The sequence below is a fragment of the Abrus precatorius genome, unplaced genomic scaffold, assembly GCF_003935025.1.
Source record: "Abrus precatorius isolate BTA unplaced genomic scaffold, Abrus_2018 Scaffold3, whole genome shotgun sequence".
NCBI classification, from domain to species: domain Eukaryota; kingdom Viridiplantae; phylum Streptophyta; class Magnoliopsida; order Fabales; family Fabaceae; genus Abrus; species Abrus precatorius.
In genome coordinates this window covers 13,825,222-13,846,215 of record NW_020874373.1, presented here as the reverse complement: position 1 = coordinate 13,846,215, position 20,994 = coordinate 13,825,222, and the positions used below count along the sequence as shown (strand labels likewise).

General features: G+C 29.6%; 2 protein-coding genes across 6 annotated transcripts; one reads left to right on the top strand and one right to left on the bottom strand.

Annotated features, from left to right (window-relative positions):
- Window positions 1-895: 895 nt before the first annotated feature.
- Window positions 896-3,847, top strand: LOC113861785 (protein DETOXIFICATION 21-like). The gene is made up of 8 exons (XM_027494811.1): window positions 896-1,204; window positions 1,732-2,273; window positions 2,369-2,455; window positions 2,590-2,646; window positions 2,736-2,974; window positions 3,097-3,215; window positions 3,309-3,395; window positions 3,503-3,847. Exons 1-8 carry the CDS (start codon window positions 944-946, stop codon window positions 3,584-3,586), a joined length of 1,476 nt encoding a protein of 491 aa, XP_027350612.1. The 5' UTR covers window positions 896-943; the 3' UTR covers window positions 3,587-3,847.
- Window positions 3,848-13,912: 10,065 nt separating this feature from the next.
- Window positions 13,913-20,994, bottom strand: LOC113861615 (ELMO domain-containing protein A). 5 transcript variants are annotated; one of them, XM_027494558.1, is made up of 11 exons: window positions 20,839-20,994; window positions 20,584-20,659; window positions 20,128-20,292; window positions 19,912-20,014; window positions 18,995-19,107; window positions 18,203-18,271; window positions 17,602-17,717; window positions 16,881-16,935; window positions 14,839-14,959; window positions 14,337-14,473; window positions 13,997-14,243 (listed from the first exon to the last, which is right to left on the bottom strand). In XM_027494558.1, exons 3-11 carry the CDS (start codon window positions 20,263-20,265, stop codon window positions 14,145-14,147), a joined length of 951 nt encoding a protein of 316 aa, XP_027350359.1. In that variant the 5' UTR covers window positions 20,266-20,292; window positions 20,584-20,659; window positions 20,839-20,994; the 3' UTR covers window positions 13,997-14,144. The 5 variants fall into 5 exon arrangements, with proteins under 5 accessions (XP_027350360.1, XP_027350361.1, XP_027350363.1 ...); XM_027494559.1 differs by lacking the exons at window positions 20,584-20,659; window positions 20,839-20,994 and adding an exon at window positions 20,660-20,819 and having other exon boundaries at window positions 13,913-14,243; XM_027494560.1 differs by lacking the exon at window positions 20,584-20,659 and having other exon boundaries at window positions 13,924-14,243; window positions 20,839-20,972.

Here is a 20,994-nt window from a genome sequence, read left to right as displayed (position 1 = left end):
TGCAACCAAACGCTGCTAGAGTGAACCACTATTATTCTCAAATAAGGGGGAATTGACTTAAATTATTCAAAATTACATTCTTATCATAAGTTTATAACCCACGTGTCTTTTAAAAGCTTAATAACACCAAGTTTAGATTTTTTAAATGCAAAAGCATAAGTTTATATACACACGTTGTCGCTTTGTGCTTTTATTACCAGGGTTCAAGAAAAGAAGGGAAAATGGGAATTATATTTTAAAAATGATCTTCTTCTTTAAAATTAACATTGTTTTTATATATGCATTTTTTGATGCCTTTTCCCTGGTTCAAACGCGGTGGCGAAAACGAATGGCTATTTTAAAGATGGCGTGAGACAGAGCAGTAGGAATGTAACTGAGCCGCCATCCTTGTCCTGCATATGTCGTGCTCGTCGAAGACAATGACATCATGCGTGATCTCACTCACCCAGCTTCTTCAATATTGCCTCTACACGCCTAAATTCCACACTACAACACCCCAAAACACAACACGTTTCTCCGTCTAAAAACCCCACATGTTTTCTTATCAACCTTAAATTATTATACCGTGGTAACAAATTTTAATGTATTATTTAACTTTAAATCTTTTAAAGCAGATACCAACACTAAAAAAATGAAAATAAATACATCTGAATATATGAATTAAAAATATATTTAAGAAAAAATGTAAACCTCGTATTGAATATATGTTAACATGGTTGTAGTATTTTAAAATGAAAACTGAATTTTGAATTATTAAAGCTCCCCGTCCCGTCCCGAGAATCGTAGACTTGCCAAAGGTTCGGTGTTTTTGGGCAATGTGGGGCCCAGTGATTGGTCAGTATCAAAGTAATCCACTTTATTAATAAAGCCACAACTCGTTCTCCTTTCCAATAGAAAGAGGCGTAACATCTTTAGAGTCCTACCAAGGCGTCTCAGTTCGATAATGGCGGAAGACCTGAAGAAGAAGCTGTTGAGAACGTCGCAAGAGGAAGAACATGAAGAAGAGGAACTACCATTGCTGAAAAGGATGTGGAATGAGAGCAAAGTTATGTGGGTTGTCGCTGCCCCAGCCATATTCACTAGATTCTCTACCTTTGGTATCAATGTTATAAGCCAAGCCTTTGTTGGTCATATTGGCTCAACCGAACTCGCTGCTTTTGCTCTTGTATTCACTGTCCTTATACGCTTCGCCAATGGTATTCTGGTATCTTTCTTTCTCACAACTTTTTTTGCTCTCACTATTTTTTTAATATAATTCTTTTTAACAATTTGTGCATGCTTGTGTTGTATCATGTTATCTGCAGACTGCGTTTCTGATTCTCGACCTTTTGCCGTGTCAGTATGTTATTCTTGTTTTTTTAAATGTTCTGTTTTCTGCCTGAGAAAAAACAAAGAGAGATTATTCCCCTGTTTCATCAATTTTATGATTAGTTATTTTTTTTGGGTTAATCAGAAATAAAAAATTGCTTTTGGCGTGATATTAGTGATTCTTGTGATTATAAAAGTCGGGTTATAAGAGAAGCATAGATTTTATTGTAAAGGTCGCAGCTTTTGTGAATATTTGCTATAACAATATTTAAAATCGTATATGTGGGAGTGGGTACCCTTTCATTTTATAAAATATTTTATATTTTTATTTGATCTATGTATGGCCTACAGGTATAATTTATTCGATGGATATAATGCTATTATGATAACGCAAATTAACAATTTGTATAATGGGATTTGTAGTTAGGAATGGCTAGTGCGTTGTCAACACTATGTGGACAAGCATATGGTGCAAAAGAATATGGCATGATGGGAGTGTATCTTCAAAGATCGTGGATAGTTTTGTTCCTAACTGCAGTTATTCTTCTTCCTGTGTTCATCTTCACAAGCCCAATTTTGACACTCTTAGGCCAAGATGAAAGCATAGCAAAAGTTGCAGGGACCATTTCTCTTTGGTCAATTCCGGTTATGTTTGCTTTCATCGTCTCATTCACTTGCCAAACATTTCTTCAATCTCAAAGCAAGAATGTCATTATCGCCTTCTTGGCCGCATTCTCAATAATTATTCATGTGTTCCTCTCTTGGCTCTTGACCATAAAATTCAATCTTGGCATTGCTGGTGCAATGACTTCAACAAGTTTAGCATACTGGATTCCCAACATTGGTCAACTTATATTTGTTACTTGTGGTTGGTGCTCTGATACTTGGAAAGGTTTCTCATTTTTAGCATTCAAAGAGCTTTGGCCTGTTGTCAAGATGTCCCTTTCAGCTGGTGCCATGTTATGGTGTGATTTCTTTCTTGCAAATACAATGACTGTTAGTTTTCTTGAGCAAAAATGAATATATGTCTTCCTAACTTGAAGCTGTCATATATTTACAGTCTTGAGCTCTGGTACAACACAATATTGGTTCTTTTGACAGGTAACATGGAAAATGCGGAGGTTGAAATTGATGCTCTATCTATATGGTAACCCTTCTGCACTCGTTGAAATTTGTATTTGCTTTCTACTTCATGTAGTTAGTTATATAATTGGCTTGATGCATAATAGACTTTTGCTCTTTTCATGCTAAAGATCAAATTTTATCATTGATTATTTACAGTCTCAACATCAATGGATGGGAAATGATGATATCACTTGGTTTCATGGCAGCTGCAAGGTAATGACATTGTTCCCCTTTATTTTATTTTACTTTTCATGGTGTGTTTATTGTTTACCATGGAAGATTGACTTTTACTTAATTTACAGTGTTAGAGTGGCAAATGAGCTTGGAAAAGGAAGCGCCAAAGCTGCAAAGTTCTCTATTGTTGTGACAGTGCTCACATCATTCACCATAGGGTTCTTTCTATTTTTATTTTTCCTATTTTTTAGGGAAAGACTTGCTTACATATTTACCTCAAATAAAGATGTGGCCGCTGCTGTTGGAGACTTGTCTCCTTTGCTATCAGTCTCTATATTACTCAACAGTGTTCAACCTGTACTCTCAGGTATTATTTACATCATTTTCTCTATGTTACGTATTTTGATAAATACTGATTATTTTTCACATTACAAAAACTGCATTAATCTGTCATATACACTTAAATTTTAAATTATGTGATTTCAACAGGAGTAGCTATTGGAGCAGGGTGGCAAAGCATTGTAGCATATGTGAATATTGGGTGCTATTACGTCATAGGTATTCCTGTTGGGGTTGTGCTTGGTAATGTTTTCCATTTGGAAGTCAAGGTAATAATTTGACTTATAGGTCATTTTGCTGTTAAATTGCACATCATCTTTATGCTGCTTTATCTATTGAACAAACTTTTTCCACTGCTGTAGGGAATCTGGATTGGAATGTTGTTTGGAACATTGATTCAAACTATAGTGTTAACAGTAATCACCTACAAAACTAACTGGGATGAACAGGTATGTATTTGACTTATTTACCTTTAAGATTGCTTCCAATTACTACATGCCCTTGAGAGTGCATAATAATTTGATATTATTAAACGTGCTCAACTAATGCTGTGCAGGTTACCATAGCTCAAAGTCGTGTTAGCAGGTGGTCCAAGCTGGACAGTACTGATCAAGAAAGAGAAACAAAACATGTCAAATAATTTCAATGTCATAAGTTGGGTCCTTTGTATTGTGATATACAGCTAAAACAATGGTAGATAGCAATTCGGACTTGTGGTTATTTCTCAATCACGGGTCTTAAAATCAAAATTGGTGGATTTTCTATCACTTTCAATGATTTTTTGTAATGGGTTGAATAGTTTCGCTCGTACCGATAATTTTTTTTAGTGGATCGTTTGTTTATTTTAGCTAAAAAAATTACGTACGGATCTCAAAATATATGAAAAGAAAGTTTTTGTTTGCATATTTTGTTCGACCAGTCAAAAAGATAATTTTTCTAACAAATGCTGAAATTTTGTATGAAAAAGTGACAGTATCTTTTTATATTTTATTGAAAATATTTTTAAAAAAATAATATCAGAATATTAAAAATATAATAAAAATGTGAAATAGTTAAAAAAGAATATTATATTAAAATTAAATTTTTTATTATTATGAATTCTTTTTATAAGTTACTTTTTTTTACTCTTTTTTCATTTATCCAAATTCTAAAGGAGTAAATTTTTTTTACTGTTTTATCTTCTTATTTATCATCTTATTTTTCATATATATCTTTCTTACATTATTTTTAAGTAATTAATTAATTTTTTTCTACTTCATCCAAATATAGCACACGTTTCTGGGGCTTAATTTTAAAATTTTGTAATTAGTGCAAGGACAGTACTCACAATTGCTAGGAAGGAGTAACAATAAAAGAAAGTTTGAAAATTTTATTTGCATTTACAGACATTTACTTTAAACACGTATGTGATACTAATGATAATCTAATTATAAACCTAGTGTGAGATTGATTTAGTTTAGTTTGAGGAAATAATTATTTATTTTTTTATAACATTGAGAAATAAATGAAAATTTCAATTTTTTAAAATATTTACCTAAGAAAATGCAAAATATATAAATATTTTGTTTAAGTTGAATAAAAGAAAATTTATTTTGACTTGCTAAATATAATTGAAGTATAAATATAAATTAATTTGAATCATATTTTTGAAATTGAAATATGTATTTGTTTAATTAAAAAATGGAACAAATACATATTTCAATTTTTGCAATTTAAATAGCAATTCTATTGTTAGCATGGGAAGGGTATAGAATAAAGAGAGAAGAAAACAAAAAAGCTTGTTTATTAAAAGACCAAAGCCATGCACGTGTCTCCTGCTTCAGCATGCATGATGCAATTAACAAGATGCACTGTCACAATACTTGTTCCACATTCCATGCTTCCATTGTTGCCATGAAACCACTCTTGTTCTCTTCTCGTTAAGCCCATTTTGAAAGAGGTTATTCAGAGCTTAAGAAAATATCTTATAATTCTTCTCACTTTTTTTTAAAAACTTTCTTAATCCATAAATATTTGGAAAAAAAAAAAACATCTACCAAAAAATAAAAGTATGTCATCAAACACAAGTTTTAGAAACATAATATTGTTTTCTTACATTTCTAAGAACAAAGAAATTTACTTGAAATATTCATCAACCATAAGAGATAACCCAATAGAGAGCACGAGTGAAAATGCTAAGGTGAGCGCGTCAATTGATTGATCTAATGAATTGCATATATGAGATATCGGGTAGTGTACTCACAATCAAATATAATTTAACAAATTCATTTTCTAATAAAACGTGGGATGATTTCCTAAAAGTCTTTGTCAATTTTAATTTTTAAAATTTATTTAATGGTGAGATAAAAGGAGATGATAATATAATTTATTTTATCCTATTTTATTTTTAACCTTTGTTAAAGAAATAGTTATTTTGTTAAGTTATCATATTTTATTTTTATAGTTCAAATTATTTTCTTGAAGTGGGTGACATGTGTTAGAAAACATTTTTCTATTATATTCTTACTCATAGTTTATACCCTTTTAAGTATTTTATAAAAATAATTATTTAAAAATTTAATTTAAATTTTTTACAAATATTATATAAACATTTTTTAACAAAAAATATTTTTAAAAAGTATATTTTAAAAATATTTTACTCATTTTATAAAATATGATTTTAAATTTTTTAATAATTTACTTTTGTTGTTAATTATAATTTCTTACCAAAAAGAATTTTAATTATAAAAAATTTAAATAATTGTTATAACTAATATAAAATTTTTATTATTATATGTACACATTATTTTTAATATATATATATATATATATATTATTTTATTAAAAATTAAAAAAATTTAAATAAAAAATATACTTAGAAATCATATTAATTTTGAGAAAAGAATAATTTTTCCATTTAAATATAATTTATATCTTATTTTATTATTTTTATTTATCTTAAATAATAAACATGATTATATAATGTTATTTTTTTGGTATTTTAGTATATATTAAATATATAATAAAATAAAATTTATTATTTTCTTATTATATTTTATTTTCATCTAATTCTTATATTCTATATTTTTTATTTTATTATGTTCGCCAAACAACTCTTTACCTCTTTAAGAGTATTAACTAAACTAGTGTCTTCCAGATTTGGCAAAGTACTATAACTTAAGCAAGCCTTTTTAACGTGAGAAAATGTAAATGACAAATAAGTATAACTTTAGTACTAGTATCTTTTTCACAATTAGTAGTCACATTAGGCACAAATATTTTGAAGTCCATGACCATAGATGTCTTGTTTATCTTGCTCATTAAAATAGCAGTACTTGGGCAAGACCTATATATATTTATCAATCATACACTTTTACACTTAATTGTAATTAGAATTTTTTGTTTTATTATTATTGTTGTCATTATTATTAGTACAAAGTATTAAAGATGTAATGATTATATGCTTTTTGGGTACATTTTAAGTATGAGAATGAGTGAATGACAACTCCACCTCTGATTCTTTAAATAGCTAGTTCAGCAACTTTGGGAGAAGGGTGTGAAGCTCCTCTCCTTTTCAAATTCCTTATTAAACAAAGTTTCAAGTGCTCACTATTGGACCCTAACTCGTTGAAGAAAGTCATGGCCAAACTATGTAAAAGTTGTGACAAGAAAGAGTATTTGGATAAGATGGACTTTCTTCCATTTAAAGTTTAGTTATAACAATGAATTTTTAAAATGAACTCTTTATTTTAGACTAATTTATAGTAAATTTTTCTCCAAGTTTTGAGATGAGATGAGACTCTCCAATACAAGTTAGAGTTCAAGCAGGTAGATACTTATCTTACTGCACTTTAATAGAACCTGATTACAAGTTATTATAAAGTTTAAGGATATATTTATAAGTTTAAAAAGTTTAAGAACCATTTTTATAAATTTTCCTATGGCTCAAGGGTTGCCAACATAATTTAACCTAATAATTAATTAATGGAGCGTTTAGAATAACTTGATCACAAACGATTAATATAAAAAGTTCGTACCAATTTACACGTTTTAAAAGTTTAAGAATCAATTATAATTATTTCTATAATTTCGTCAACTAAATTTAATTACAGAACATCGTTGTAGAGTTTTTATCTTTGTCACAACTAATTCTCAATTAGAAGAATTAAATTTAAGGTTAAAAAGAATTGTGAAGATATTTACTTCGAGCATAGCTTTGAATTTTAGCAACATTTAAAAGGCACCTCACAATGATGACATGTACACATTTACAAATAAGAAACTGATTTATTTATTTTTTCTTTACCTCATAATTTTATTAGAATAAGAAAGACTTCTTTTGAGATTACAATGAAAATTTAACACTGATGATATTTGTAGGTTAATAGAAATTAGTTATTTTCTAATTTTAGTGGACAAGAAAGACTTTTTTAAAAGAAAAATGTTAACAGCGTACTTTTTCTTACAAATTTTCTATAATTGATCCATTTTTTAAAACCAAGATACTTGTATTGTAAATTAATTTTAAAGATAAGTGAGATAAAATTATTATTTAAAGTATAAAGTTTAAAAGTTGAATTTTTTAATATTAATTTTATATAATTAGACTATAAAATTGCGATTGTAATTACAATTCTTAAGGTGAAATTCAAGTTCGAACCCTAATCGATGCCCGATACTAATTGAAAAATATTTATCATGGTGCGTGGATCAATCGAATACGAATTGTGAGGGTGGAGTTGTCGTTATTGATGAATTGTCAAGTACATGACGGAGTTTGGAAGGGACCACAGTACTCTTTTGAGGTACAAACAGCAAGCTACCTTTCATTTGTATTCTTATGTGTTTATTTTCTTTCAATGCTGAGAATGTATTTTCAATAATCTTTTTAATCAAAATATTTAAAATTCTTTTATTTTTAATTTTTTATTAGAATAAAAGTCATATTATCTGCTCTTATTTTTAAATATCTTTTTTTACATGACTGAATAATCTAGATAATGTTAGTTATAGTTATTCTATTCTAATATTTTTACGTATATAATCATTTTTTAATTTATTCTTTTTTGTGTTAATATACCTTAACATTATTATTTTTTGTAATTTTTATTTTATTTTATTATTCTTTTAAAAACTTAATATTCACTACTCTATAAAATAGTTAGTTATATTATAATATGATAAAAAAATTTTAGCTTAACAGGTATTTTATAGTCACAAATAACTATTGTTGTTATTTTTTTTTTATTTTAACCACGTAACTTATATTTTAAGAGGAATTCTCTATATTGACATCTTTGTTAAAAAAATTAAACAATTAGTAAACAAAAGAGTATTTAGTGTTTTAAATTTATTGATTTTGAGACGTGTGGATTACATTAAAGGTAAACAAATTAACAAGTTTAAATTGGTGCCAAGAAAAGGTCAAATTTATTGGAGATCATTCAAACAGATATTTATTCTCTAAATATGGATACAAGTAGTCAAATATACTTCATCATCTTGATAAATGTCTATTTACTTCATTTTAAGGATGAAGTTTTGCATGTTTTTAAAATTTTTAGGGTTGAAATAGAGCTACAATGTAGAAAGTAAATTAAGATTGTGAGATCAGATAAATGTGGAGAGTACTATGGTAGATACATAAAGAATGGACAAACATTTGGTCCATTTGCAAAATTTCTTTAAGAAAATAAGATTGTTGTCCAACACACTATACTTGGTTCTCCAGAACAAAATGGTGTGACAAATAAAAGGAATCAAACTTTAATTGACATGGGGAGTAATGCAAAACTTCCTCAATTCTTGTGAATTGAAGCACTTAAGATGATTGTGTATATATATTAAATAAAGTTTCGACAAATGTTGTCTTAAAGACACCTTTTAAGTTATTCAAATGTTAAAAATCTAGTTTGTGACATATTTGCGTTTAGGGATGCCTATTTGAAGTATGAATTTATAACTCACAAGAGAAGCAACTAAACCTAAGAGTATTGGTGAGTATTTCATTAGATATGTTGAAAAATCCAAAAGGTATAAATTCTATTGTCTATCTTATAGCATTAGAATTGTAAAGTTTCTTGAAAATTACTTAATTAATGTGAGTGATCTATTTTAAGACATTGCTTTTGAAAGGAATTATTACGAAACTCAACCCTCTGGATCAAATGATAGTCATTCATACCCTTCTAATTTAAGAGTGTGTTAGACGGTCACTGTTTCAAGTTTCACAAATTGTTAAAGATGATAAATTAAATTGAGTCGTTGACGAAGAACAACAAGTAAATGTTGGACAACCTGTTAGTAATAGGTTGGACAACAAGTTCCTCATTAGGATAACGAAGCAGCATTAAGATCTACTAGAATAAGAAAGTTAGCAATTCCTAGTAATTGTGTAGTGTATTTATAAGAATTAGACTATAATATTAGAGTAAAAAAGGATTTTGAAATTTTTTCACAAGTTATGAGCTCTAAAGAATTGAATTTATGGTACAATGTCATGAAAGATAAGATAGATTCTATGATATCACGTTGAGTTGCGTAATGGTGTAAAAGCTATTGCATATAGATAAATATTTAAAACAAAAAAAAGACACACAAGACAATATTAAGAGACATAAGGTAAGCCTTGTTGCCAAAGAGTTCATTGAAAGAGAAGAAATAACTTACAAAGAGACTTTTTTTTTTCTTGTCTAAGAAAGATTCTCTTCAAGTAATTATGATATTAGTAGTTCATTTTGACCTTGAGTTACATCAAATGGATGTAAAAACAACATTCCTCAATTTTGATATAAAAGAAGAGATTTACATGATACAACTTGAGTGATTTTTCTTTAGTGACGATGAAAATTTAGTCTGCAAGCTTATTAATTAAATCTATATATGGATTAAAATAAGCTTTCTGCCAATGGTATTTAAAATTTCATAAAGTTATATCTTCATTTAATTTTTGAAACAATTTATTTCAAAGAACTTTGATATGAAGGATATGAGTAAGACATCTTATGTCATGGGTATTAAGATACATAGAGAAAGATCTCAAGATATTTTGGATTTGTCTTAAGAGACTTATATCAACAAGGTTTTAGTGAGGTTTATATGAATGACTGTTCACTAAGTATAGATCCCATTATAAAGGACAATAGACTTGAATTAAGTCAATGCCTAAAAAATAACCTTGAGGAAGAACACATAACAAATATTTTATATGCTTTAATTGTTGGAAGTCTTATATATGTTCAGGTTTGCATTAGACCTGCCATTGCATTTGTAGTTGGAGTTTGGAAAAAATCGATAGTAATCTAGGTGTTGATCATTAGAAAATTGCAAAGAAAATAACGAGATATTTTCAAGGAAAAAAAGATTACATACTCATGTATAGATGAATTAATGGTTTAGAGGTGATTAGCTACTCTAATTTAGATTTTGCTGGCTACATTAATATAAAGAAATCTACATTTAGTTAATTTTTATGCAAGCTTATGGAGCTATATTTTGGAGCTATGTAAAGTAGACCTTGATTGCTACTTCCACTATGAGACTAAGTTCGTTTCTTGTTTTGAGGCTACCTTACATGTTCCATGGTTGAAGAGTTTTATATTTGGGTTTAGAATTGTGGATTGTATTTTTAGGCTGTTGAAGTTGTAGTATGAAAACTCTACTGCAATATTTATGACTAATAGTAATAAAAGTAAAAGTCGAAGTAAGCACATCGACATTGATATTTAGCTATTAGAGAATATGTTAAGGAAAAGAAAGTGGTCATTGAACACATTAACATTGATTTGATTATTGTTGATCCTTTCACTAAAGGCATACCACCAAAGAATTTTAAAGATTATATAGCACGAATGAGACTTAGTTTCATAATGTGACAATAATTATAAGTACATTTATTATTTTGATAAAATGCTTATTCAGTTTGGTGTTTTCTCATTTATTTTATGCTCATATTTGTTCATTTATTTTGAGAAATCTCATTTAGATTTTTCCTAGAATAAACATGTGATTTCATTAATTAAGAGCTGGTGTTGTGAGACTTGATATATTGTGATACATAAGAATAATTCTCACTATTAAAGGATCTATTACCATGATTTATATATTTGATTTTTTGTTATAATTGATAATAGGATAAATAGACCAAGTAGGAGAATATTAGCAATTTTGTTTTTGAGTCCTTATCTTTAAAGTTTTGGCCTGGAAACTTCTTGAGTCTAGCAAATTGTGTAAACTCATTCACATCTCACCATTTCTATATCCTATTTTTTAATAACATAGTTTGTTAATTGTATGTGGTCCATTTTTATACTACATTCAATCTAACGTTTTGATTTTGTGCAAATTTTCATGTTTTCACAAAGGTCTCCATGTTTTCAACTCTATGATGAGAAGAACCTTATAAATACCACACATTCATCTATTTTGGGTCACTAAACCTACTCCTCTCTTCAAAAAATAACATCATCATGTTTTAGGTAAGTTAGGATTTAAAAAACTAAAACCATACAAGTTTATGCATGGTGCGAGTTGATTTTAAATGATGGGAAGTTAGTGTTCTAATTTAATTTTGTTTCTGCATATACATGATTTAAACATGTATATTTTAACATATTTAGGCGGTTTATATATCTTACTCTACTCATATTAATAAAAATGAAAAAAAATATTTAAAGTCTTGAAATATTTATACTCGTTGCTTCTATTAGATAATAAAATGTTCTCATTCACTCTTAAAATTTTTAAATAGTATCATAACTTGAGAAAAAAAAAACTTGAAGTCCAAAAGAATAGAAAAAAAACCTATAATATTACAAACAAATAAAATAAAAAAGAAGAACAAGTTATCATGAAATTAAAAAAATAAATAATAGTTCGAATTTAAAATAAACCTTAAAATTTTAAAAAATGTTAGATTAAATTTAATTAGACTTAGATAATAAAAAGTTAAAGAAACTTTTATTTATACATATGTGTGTGTGTTTCACGTCGTACACAGTGCACATAAAACAAAAAGGGTACAAGTAAATGGTTGTGGTTTTGATGATGTGAATGCTGAGAAATGATAAATACAAAATTGAGCATGTTTGCAAAGAAAAAGTAAAAGACAATAACAAATATAGTGATTTTACAATGCAAAGAAAGAAAAGAAGACAGCAATGGCTTTTTTGGGGAGCAAGACAATTCCACGGGTAACGTAATCAAATTACAACTCACTCCCTTTTTACTATCATTAACATCTTCTCTCGTTCTTATTCACCAATACGAAGATATTCACTCTTTTTTACTAATTCATCTACATTGATACTCACAGTCATAACACACACCTCACTCATCTTTACTTTCAATATTTCTTATAATGAGAATGCACTTTTAATCAGAAAAAGCAGTATCTATACACATTATTTACTTTCATTTTATTCAACTTAATTCAACAGCAATTTTACACAACTTATATACATGATGAAATATATTTATTTTTTTTAAATAATTTTTTAACAGATAGCAGTCTATTAAATGAAAGTTAATATTGTATATTAACTTCAAATATTGAACAATAATAAATGAAATAGATATAAAACAGGTTTGAAAAATTTATCAAGACATACACAAATTATTCAATTTATTTTTATCATTTTAAAATATTAATGCATGCATTTTAAATTTGTTTTAATACATTCTTAATTATATTAATATGTTATTTTTAAAAATAAGCATACTTAAAGTATAAAACAAACACGTTTATAAAAATACACACACTTTAAATCATTTGTTAATATTTTTATGCATATTAATTGAACATTTTTTTATTATAAAATGTATATTGAACGTAACACATATTTACTAAGAAAACGATTTTTTAAAAATATCAAATAGGTTTAAAAAATTTAAATATACATTAACGTAAAATACTCACAGAATCAGTTTACTACGACATTGATATATTTATTCAATAATTTAACAAGTCACTTTAATTACTCTTAAAATTTATCTTTCGCAGATTTTATTAACCTTAAACATCTCCGTATCGTTGCATCAACGATAATATTGTTTATTTAAAAATAACAGTGAAAAATACTTTACCGACCAATAGGTAGAAAACAATAACTGGTGAATAAGTGCTGGTAGGTATATACGAAAATATTGTAAAACATAGTCGTTTAATTCAATAAAAAATTTACATGAATCTTATATAGTTATTTTACGTAAAAAATAACTTCATTACCACACAGAGATCACATTTGCCTTTTTTTTTTCTCACCACTTCGATGCTGAAGAAACAGATTTTAAAAATAAAAAGTATTATATTAAAATATAATAGCCACAATTTTAAGTTAACAATAAAATCAAGAAATATAATGCAGAAAATATCATTCTAATACTACAGCAAGAGAAATCAATGAGACAACTTGCTACCTTTAAAAACGAGATGGTCGAAATCAAAGTGGAAGAAAGTGAAATTTGCCTGTTATTTTAAATTGCTGTCAAACAGACTCTTGCCAATACCCACATCAGTACGTGACACATCTTTATATCATTGGCACACCCCATACTATTCTGCGATGTGACGCATATCTACACCTAATCTGATGCCCTTTGAAGGGAAAAATTATTATTATAGTTAAAAAAAGAAGTAAATTTATTAGAAAAATATATATATACTGTAATGAGTAATCTTGACCATATAATTTCACAAATTTTTAAAAAACTACCCCGTTGAAGGTGATTAACACACCATAATGTGACAATTTGGTATATGACGCATCTTATTCTTGCATCACATAAAGGGCACCGTAATATTAGCCCATTTTTATAATTAAGTTTTAAGGATTACTTTTTTCCGTGAATAGATTTCAAAATTGTATTAGTGTGGTGAAAAGAAAAAACCTAAGGGTGGCTTGCAAATTATGGTATAAATTCATTTCTCAAATGGGGCGACTCCATTACTCAAACTGTGTCATACTTGATATGATGGACTCGAATTGGAGTAATTATTGAGAACACAATTTTTCTTTAAAAAATTCCCAAATGCTAAATACATTATGCTTAAATACAAAGGTGATGAAAATGGACAGAAAGATTAATCTGATATTTCACTTGCTTTTTCATTTTCTATTTAGAGATATTATGACAAATGCTTTAGATAGATACACTTCATGTAACATTCTCTGCAAAATAAAAAAGGAGAGAAGAATGTTAAACTAAATGACAATCCTTAATCATCTCAACAAGTTGTAAGACGGCAAATCCTTCACGCTGGAGGTGTCTTCAAGAGCAAGCTCACGCTCTAACTGCGTTCTTGTGGACTTCAAAACATCCTAATGAAAGAAAATTATAAATGAATCAGGAGACTATCACATAATAATAAAAATAAATAAGCAATAAACAAATAAAATTTAATGATAGATTACATTAAATTCCATATAAGTCGCACGCTTTGCTAGCCACTGAGCATCCATCATTTGAAAGGCAACACAATAAAGGATATCAAATGCCATTTCATCCTCCTCAAGTAGCTGGAGGAAACGGATTCCTGGCAAAGAAGATGCTGCGAAGAAAACAGTTCTCACATTAATCTACATATGATATAACATCAACACTCAGTACAAATAAGGAAACCCCCAAAATAATATTAAGGGGGCATTTGGAAGAACTTATGGAAAGAGCTTATAGCTCCCATAAGCTATTTTTCAGCTTATTTAAAGAAGTTTTATGGTTAAATTTTAGGATAAATTCTCATGGAAAAAGAGCTTATTGAGTAAACGCTTAATCAAGTTGTCTTCCCAAATGCATCCTAGATCTGTGAAGGTGGCTGGTGGCATGGTGAAAACAAGATCCTATTAATATAAAAGACAACCAATACCATCATTACAAGACAACCACTGCATTTCTTCTTAAGAGAAGTTATGTTACCTGATTGAAGATTCAGCATCTGCGCCAACATAAAAGAAATATTGATTCCAGCTACGGCAAATGGATATTCCCACTCTGCCCTTGTTCCATCTTGTTTATGCAATAATCGCTGGAATGAATCCTATGACAGTGCCAAGGAGCATTGCGTTTCACTTACCAAAATCATACTACTTAATAAAGTGTGTAACATATTGTGTAGACCTGCTGTGTTCACCCAAACAAGTGTATGATGCAGAAAATTTAAATATGCATAATGAACATAAAATCTACTTCAGTAAATGGAAATTTTACATATAATTGAAAGAAATAAGTGGACCACAAACACAAGAAAAACTTGGTGAACATGTAACAGTGCAACATCAAGAATATTACGTAAAGGTTTCTTAAATAAATTTTAATGGTTCTAACAAAATCACATAAGAATTTTCAAAATAAGTCTTTTTAAATCAAATGTGACTTTATCTTTAAATGTGCCTGTAATTTGCTACACGAATTCAGAAACACCTACATTTGTGTTTACATGGTCCAGCTGTCAAATACAATGGGAATATGTTTTTGGGTGTTTTTGGTGACTGTTTGTTATGCCCTCAAAGCTACAAGCAGAAGTATTATCATTTGGCAGAAGAAATTGTGTAATTTAGATCTCTAGTTTCTTTGAGTTAAAGTGATGGTCCCCATATTAAGTTCTGAGAGGATATTTTGGAGAAGAAATTTACTTTATTTCTAAAATTTTTTCCTCTTCCCTCTTATTATTCTTTTTTACAAGTCACCCATCCAAAATTTTGAAGCTTTTCAAGGTTTTATCATACGTCAAAGCTTTCATTTTTTTAAGAATCTGAATCTAGAGTCAGAGATTACCTTCTTAGTGATTCTCATAATCAGGAGTTTTTTTCCTTAACAAGCCCATTTTTAATTCTTAAATTCTTCTAAGTTCTGATCGCTTTGTTTGGACAATTATACCCAATAGGATTGACAAAAATGATATGTACCAGATTTGCACAGCTATTTCCCATTTTCCCCAAATGTGTTTCGAGATTAATTCAGAACAAGGTGGCAATTTATTTTGCATTTTCAGAAGGCTACTTTCAAATAGAGAAATCTGTTGAGTTCTAGGTCAATAGTGGGTCTGCCTTTCAACCTCAGCAATTTTTTCATGATTATTAGAAAAGCATCAGAAAGAATAATAGGCAAAAGCTGTGTTTCATATCATTTTCAAGTGAATGTCAGTAGAGTAGAAGGTATGCTTTTGCAAGGCTGTTTCATAGCCCACACATATGCTTTTGTTAATTCCCATAGAAATTGCCCTTGCAGATACATGTGATAGGTTTGTTTTTACTGATGGCTTCTCTTTGGTCTTCTGCAAGTGAGATTTTTCTTAAGGAAGCTTCACTCCATGATATCCAGAGAGATTGGACAGCTGTGTTGGATTTTTTTTTTTAAAAAAAAATTATTAGACTCGCTATTTTCTGAGAACTGATTTTTGTTCCATTTTTTAGCCTCCAAAGAGTATTGACTGTGGATGCATGTCACCTCAGGAAGCTATTCAGTGTGAAAGCCTGTGTCATCTAGTATTGTCCATTTTCTTATAGCTTCTTCCTTCACAGTAATATCTCATCCACCTCCCAGTATTTTCCTCTTTTTGTTGTATAAGATATATTCTTTTTTCCAGAAAAGATAGTGTATAATATATAAGCTTGACAAAGATATGCATAAAATATATAACTTATTTTCTTAATCAGTGGAATATTATAAAGCATCTGGTAATTTCTAAATCAAAGCAGAGCAATTATGTGCCCATTTTAATTATCCACAAGACAGTTAAGATGTAAATAGACTGTACCACAAAAGTAATAAAGTATAAGCGCACTCTTTTTACTGGGGTGGGGGGTGGCCTTGAGAAATAAATCCATGGAATAAGCAAATTTTAAGTGCATATAAAATGAAAAAGGAGGATCAAAATAATAATGAGTTGACAAGAAATGTGAAACCTACTCGGAAAGGGCAACATGGGCATGGATGCAAATGCAACGAAAGAAACTTACTGGATACTTTGTTGCAAAATAGATGAGATTCTCTAATGATATAAATCCTCCACCCCTGCAGACCATGGTTAGAATATCATATTAACAAATTCATAATTTCCAAAAAAGAAAAAGTACAATTGACTGAGTAAAGATTACAGAGTTTTAAGGTAAATATTTTTTTTAAGATCAAAAGTAGTATTGAAAAATATTTTGTTCAAGGAGATATTTTCTAAATAAAATATTTTCAAAAAAATGATTTATCAGTACAGACTGTTTCATTATTATATTGTATGAAGGAACTTATGCATCTCATAGGACAGTTTTTTCTTCTAGGTGTTGCAACACACAAAGATTAGTCAAATGTTCCTGAAATCTTCTTTTTGAAAGTGTTTTTGAATTAAGAACATGCCAAGGGAGTGTATATGAAACCATTTATTCCACAAGTACACAAGAAACTACCCCACAAAATCCAAAATCAAACTATCAAAACATCTAGAATTAAGTACAACCTATGAGGGCAGTGTGTTAGTCCATGATTATGGCAATCAACAGAGGACATAAGAGGGTCAAAGACTCAAAACTTTAGTCACTTCCTAAGTTCCTATCATTAAACCAACGAAGCCTTAATGGTCTCAGATAATATTGAGTTTTTGACTTGTTGCTGAATAAAAAACCCTTTCCATCTTGAAGCCCCCACCCTCTCTCTTTGAAGTATAATATATTGCTTTTGATCACTCACCTAAAATCTGTTGAAGGGTCTGAACCTTGCCATCCCATTTCCTTCCAAAGCTCTGATTTAAGTGAAGGAAGCTCTCTGTTAGGGTAAGCCAATTTCCACAGTTGTTTAAGTGCATCCTGGAACCAGAAAACAAAAATTGAAAATGTCATCCTACTGTCAATAAAAGAAAATGTCCATTACACATTCTATTTACTATTTATATTTTAGATTCACAAAAGCATCCCATGGGTAGAATAGATACCTATGCACTATATAGACATGCAGCAAATAGTCATTGCACTTGTCCACTTTTCAGTTCATGCGAGGCAACTCAATTTAAAAATTTTGTCTATCCTCATACACAAGCATTTGCAAGTCAAGCATTTACCATGCCCATGTTCCACTATTAGTTTCCAGTTCAAACACATTAAGATTGAATATCAATCACGCATGCAGATTGCAGAATAAAATAGATCATCAGTTTATCGATATCGAAAGGTACACTTCATGGAGACAACAGCAGTATCAGAACAAGTGAAAAATAAAACAGTTAGAATGCAGGATATAGTAGCAAATGTCAGTAAAGTGATTTGAAAGTTTTAAAAATTCATTAAATACATACTTGGTGCTCTGTTTTAGAACCATCAAAGGGGACTTCAAGCCGTTGTCGTAAGTTTCTTAGTCTTTCTTCCTAAAAAAAAATAAAATACACGTGAAATAACTACAAGTAGCTATAAATAAGAAAAGCAGACAGTTAGAAGCTATAAACAACAAGAGGCAATAAATAACTTGTATTCTAAAAATAAACAACAAACAAATAAACACCACAACAATCAGAACAACAAAAAAATACTACAGAAGCTCAAAAAAATAATACAGAAGCTCAAAAAAGGACCCAAAATGAAATCAGATGTTTGAGTAAACATATTTATTAAAAAAGAGGAGAATAGGTTTTCAAATCTCAAAGGTTTTTCTTTCAAAATTCTCCATTTACAATCCAACCAAATACATTTCATTAAATTTCAAAGAAATATCCACTGCCCACTAGCCACCTGTGTGTTACCACAGACATTCAAGACACGGTGTGGCAGTATTAAACTAAGTCCAGTGATAATATGCTATCATATAATTGAGATTATTATCAGAATTTCCCTGGAACCATTTCATTTTCAAATGGGGGGTGGTTGAGTTACCTGGGGTTTGATGGAGATTGATTCAAATGGTGTGCTGAGAAATCTCTATCAAATTCTCACTTTAGATCAATTGTCTTTCATATAAGGTTCATAAATTTATGGCATTTGTATTGTAGAAAATGCATTTAAAATCATATGAATTCATTTGCCAAAGGATTAAAGTAGACTTCAGTTACTTGATTTTTGTAAAAACATTCAAAATAAGATTTCACTAGACATACCTGCAGAGGGCTTAGAGATGAAGGAAGCATCCTATTATTTTGCATATTTAGAGCAGTAGAAGGAAAAGATAAGAGACGCCCAATAAGAGATCCAGATCCTAGTACAACATTTGCTGCGAAGGTAAAAAAATCACCATTAAAATCATGACACGCTGCATGCTTTGTCTTCTTACTTGTACACCAGTCAGCAAAGAGGACAGATACAGAGAAAACACGTTTGAAACCAAGACATTTACTATCTAATCTCAATAGAACAAGTCCACTTTTTTTCTAAGCACCATAAACATGGTTCTGAGAAATTAATAATATAAGCAATCACTCCAATGAAAGTTCATGTATTTTCAAAAAACTACAAATTTCAAAAGCAATGTTCCTTTCTGTCTCTATGCTTTATAAGATTTCAAACCCAATATATAATACTACACCATTCATCATGTGATTGTGTACCAAACTCCATTCCTAGCTTATTTTCAATCACCTTTCTCCATCAGTTCAGTCAACAATTACTTAAAATAGAGCTTAATTATGCAAAGTTCACAGCCCAAAGATTGATTCTTCCTCCAAACATAAGACCTCGAGGGAAAGAAAGATCATAGACCTTTTTCACTTTGAAGAGTAACAAAAGCATTGGATTTTGTTCGCCCTATAACCATCAAGTAATGAAAAATATGTTTACAAACACCTAGCATAGAATGTTTGAACAATTATCACAAGAATCATATTCAGCAGTAAATGCAGGGCCTCCTCTGAGAAAGCTAGGGAAAATGTGTCAGACAGCACATGCCTAACCATCCATGACGAATAAATGGGGAGGTACTGCTATATACTGACAAAAGTGATACAACCTACTACTCGACTATTCATAATATCCAGCTTTATTGTATCTGAGAGGCAGACCAAAATAGTCATGCACATACCTAACCACTGAGCCCATTCTGCAATGAGGTTTGAAAATATGAATGTCCAATGGAACTGTGCCTTCTTCCTCTCATCGTCCCATAAATCTTCAAGAGTACAAATCTGTATGACAGAAAAATGTAACTGCATAAAATGTAAAAACAGATAAAAGAAAAATGAATTCAACCCCACCCCACTGCCCAGGAAAAAAAAAAAAGATAACCACGATTTCACACCTTCTTATTTTCAATATAATCATCTTCCACCAGCAAGGGCTCACTCAAAGAATCTAATCCTGAAGTCTCAAAATGCTCCTGCCTTTTGCCATCAACATCCCCATGATGGAGTCTTCTCCTCAACGTTCTTGAAGACATGAATATGATTTTTTACTATAGGTCAGCCTACAAGTCAAAAAGGGACCATTTTTAAGAGCCCAAAACCATCAAGTTCAAGAACATTATCATCGATGTTCAAAAACAAAAATCCATCATTTTCATGCATCACACTAGCTAGCACTCCATAATTTTTCAATAACCCCTGTCACAAGCATTATTCTAATCCGTTTCAGATGTTGATAAACAACATGAACTAATAGAATTGAACTCCAACAACACAGAACGCAATTAACAAAAGAAATTACATAAACCCTAAAGTGACAATTTTACCAATAACAATAACAGTAAAAATTGCACCTGTTTCCTCTCGATTGATACCGAACCGAACAATTTGAAATGCGAATCAACAGAATTAGGGTGATATAAATAATACCTGAATTTCAAGGAGGGAAAGGAATCTTTGAATGGAAATACAAAACTAAACAATTGGGGGTTTAAAAAAAATTAAGTTTGCTTAATTCTGTTGCTAAAGATAATGCTTTTCGTGCTTGATAAGGATAAATTAAAAAAAAAAAAAGAATAGAAAGGATGATGTGTGTTGTGATGTGTTACCAGACCAAGAGTAGCGTGGCCAGCTCGAACGCGTTCTGGGTGTGCAAACTACTGACTTGAGCCAAGGCAAAATAACAATTCGATTTTAAGAAAATGCATTGACAATAAGGGTTAATAATAAATGAATGAAACTTGTAATTCTTGCTTCTATGGAAT

What these genes read in the sequence shown, in the direction of transcription:
- LOC113861785 (XM_027494811.1), top strand. Translation starts at nt 944, where the DNA reads ATGGCGGAAGACCTGAAGAAGAAGCTGTTGAGAACGTCGCAAGAGGAA. An exon ending in GGTTTCATGGCAGCTGCAAG is followed by an intron (nt 2,647 to 2,735) that starts GTAATGACATTG and finishes CTTAATTTACAG; the next exon opens with TGTTAGAGTGGCAAATGAGC. An exon ending in TTTTCCATTTGGAAGTCAAG is followed by an intron (nt 3,216 to 3,308) that starts GTAATAATTTGA and finishes CCACTGCTGTAG; the next exon opens with GGAATCTGGATTGGAATGTT.
- LOC113861615 (XM_027494562.1), bottom strand. Translation starts at nt 20,265, where the DNA reads ATGTCTTCAAGAACGTTGAGGAGAAGACTCCATCATGGGGATGTTGAT. An exon ending in CATCTCTAAGCCCTCTGCAG is followed by an intron (nt 18,272 to 18,994) that starts GTATGTCTAGTG and finishes ATTTTTTTTTAG; the next exon opens with GAAGAAAGACTAAGAAACTT. An exon ending in GTTCTAAAACAGAGCACCAA is followed by an intron (nt 17,718 to 18,202) that starts GTATGTATTTAA and finishes TTCTGGTTCCAG; the next exon opens with GATGCACTTAAACAACTGTG.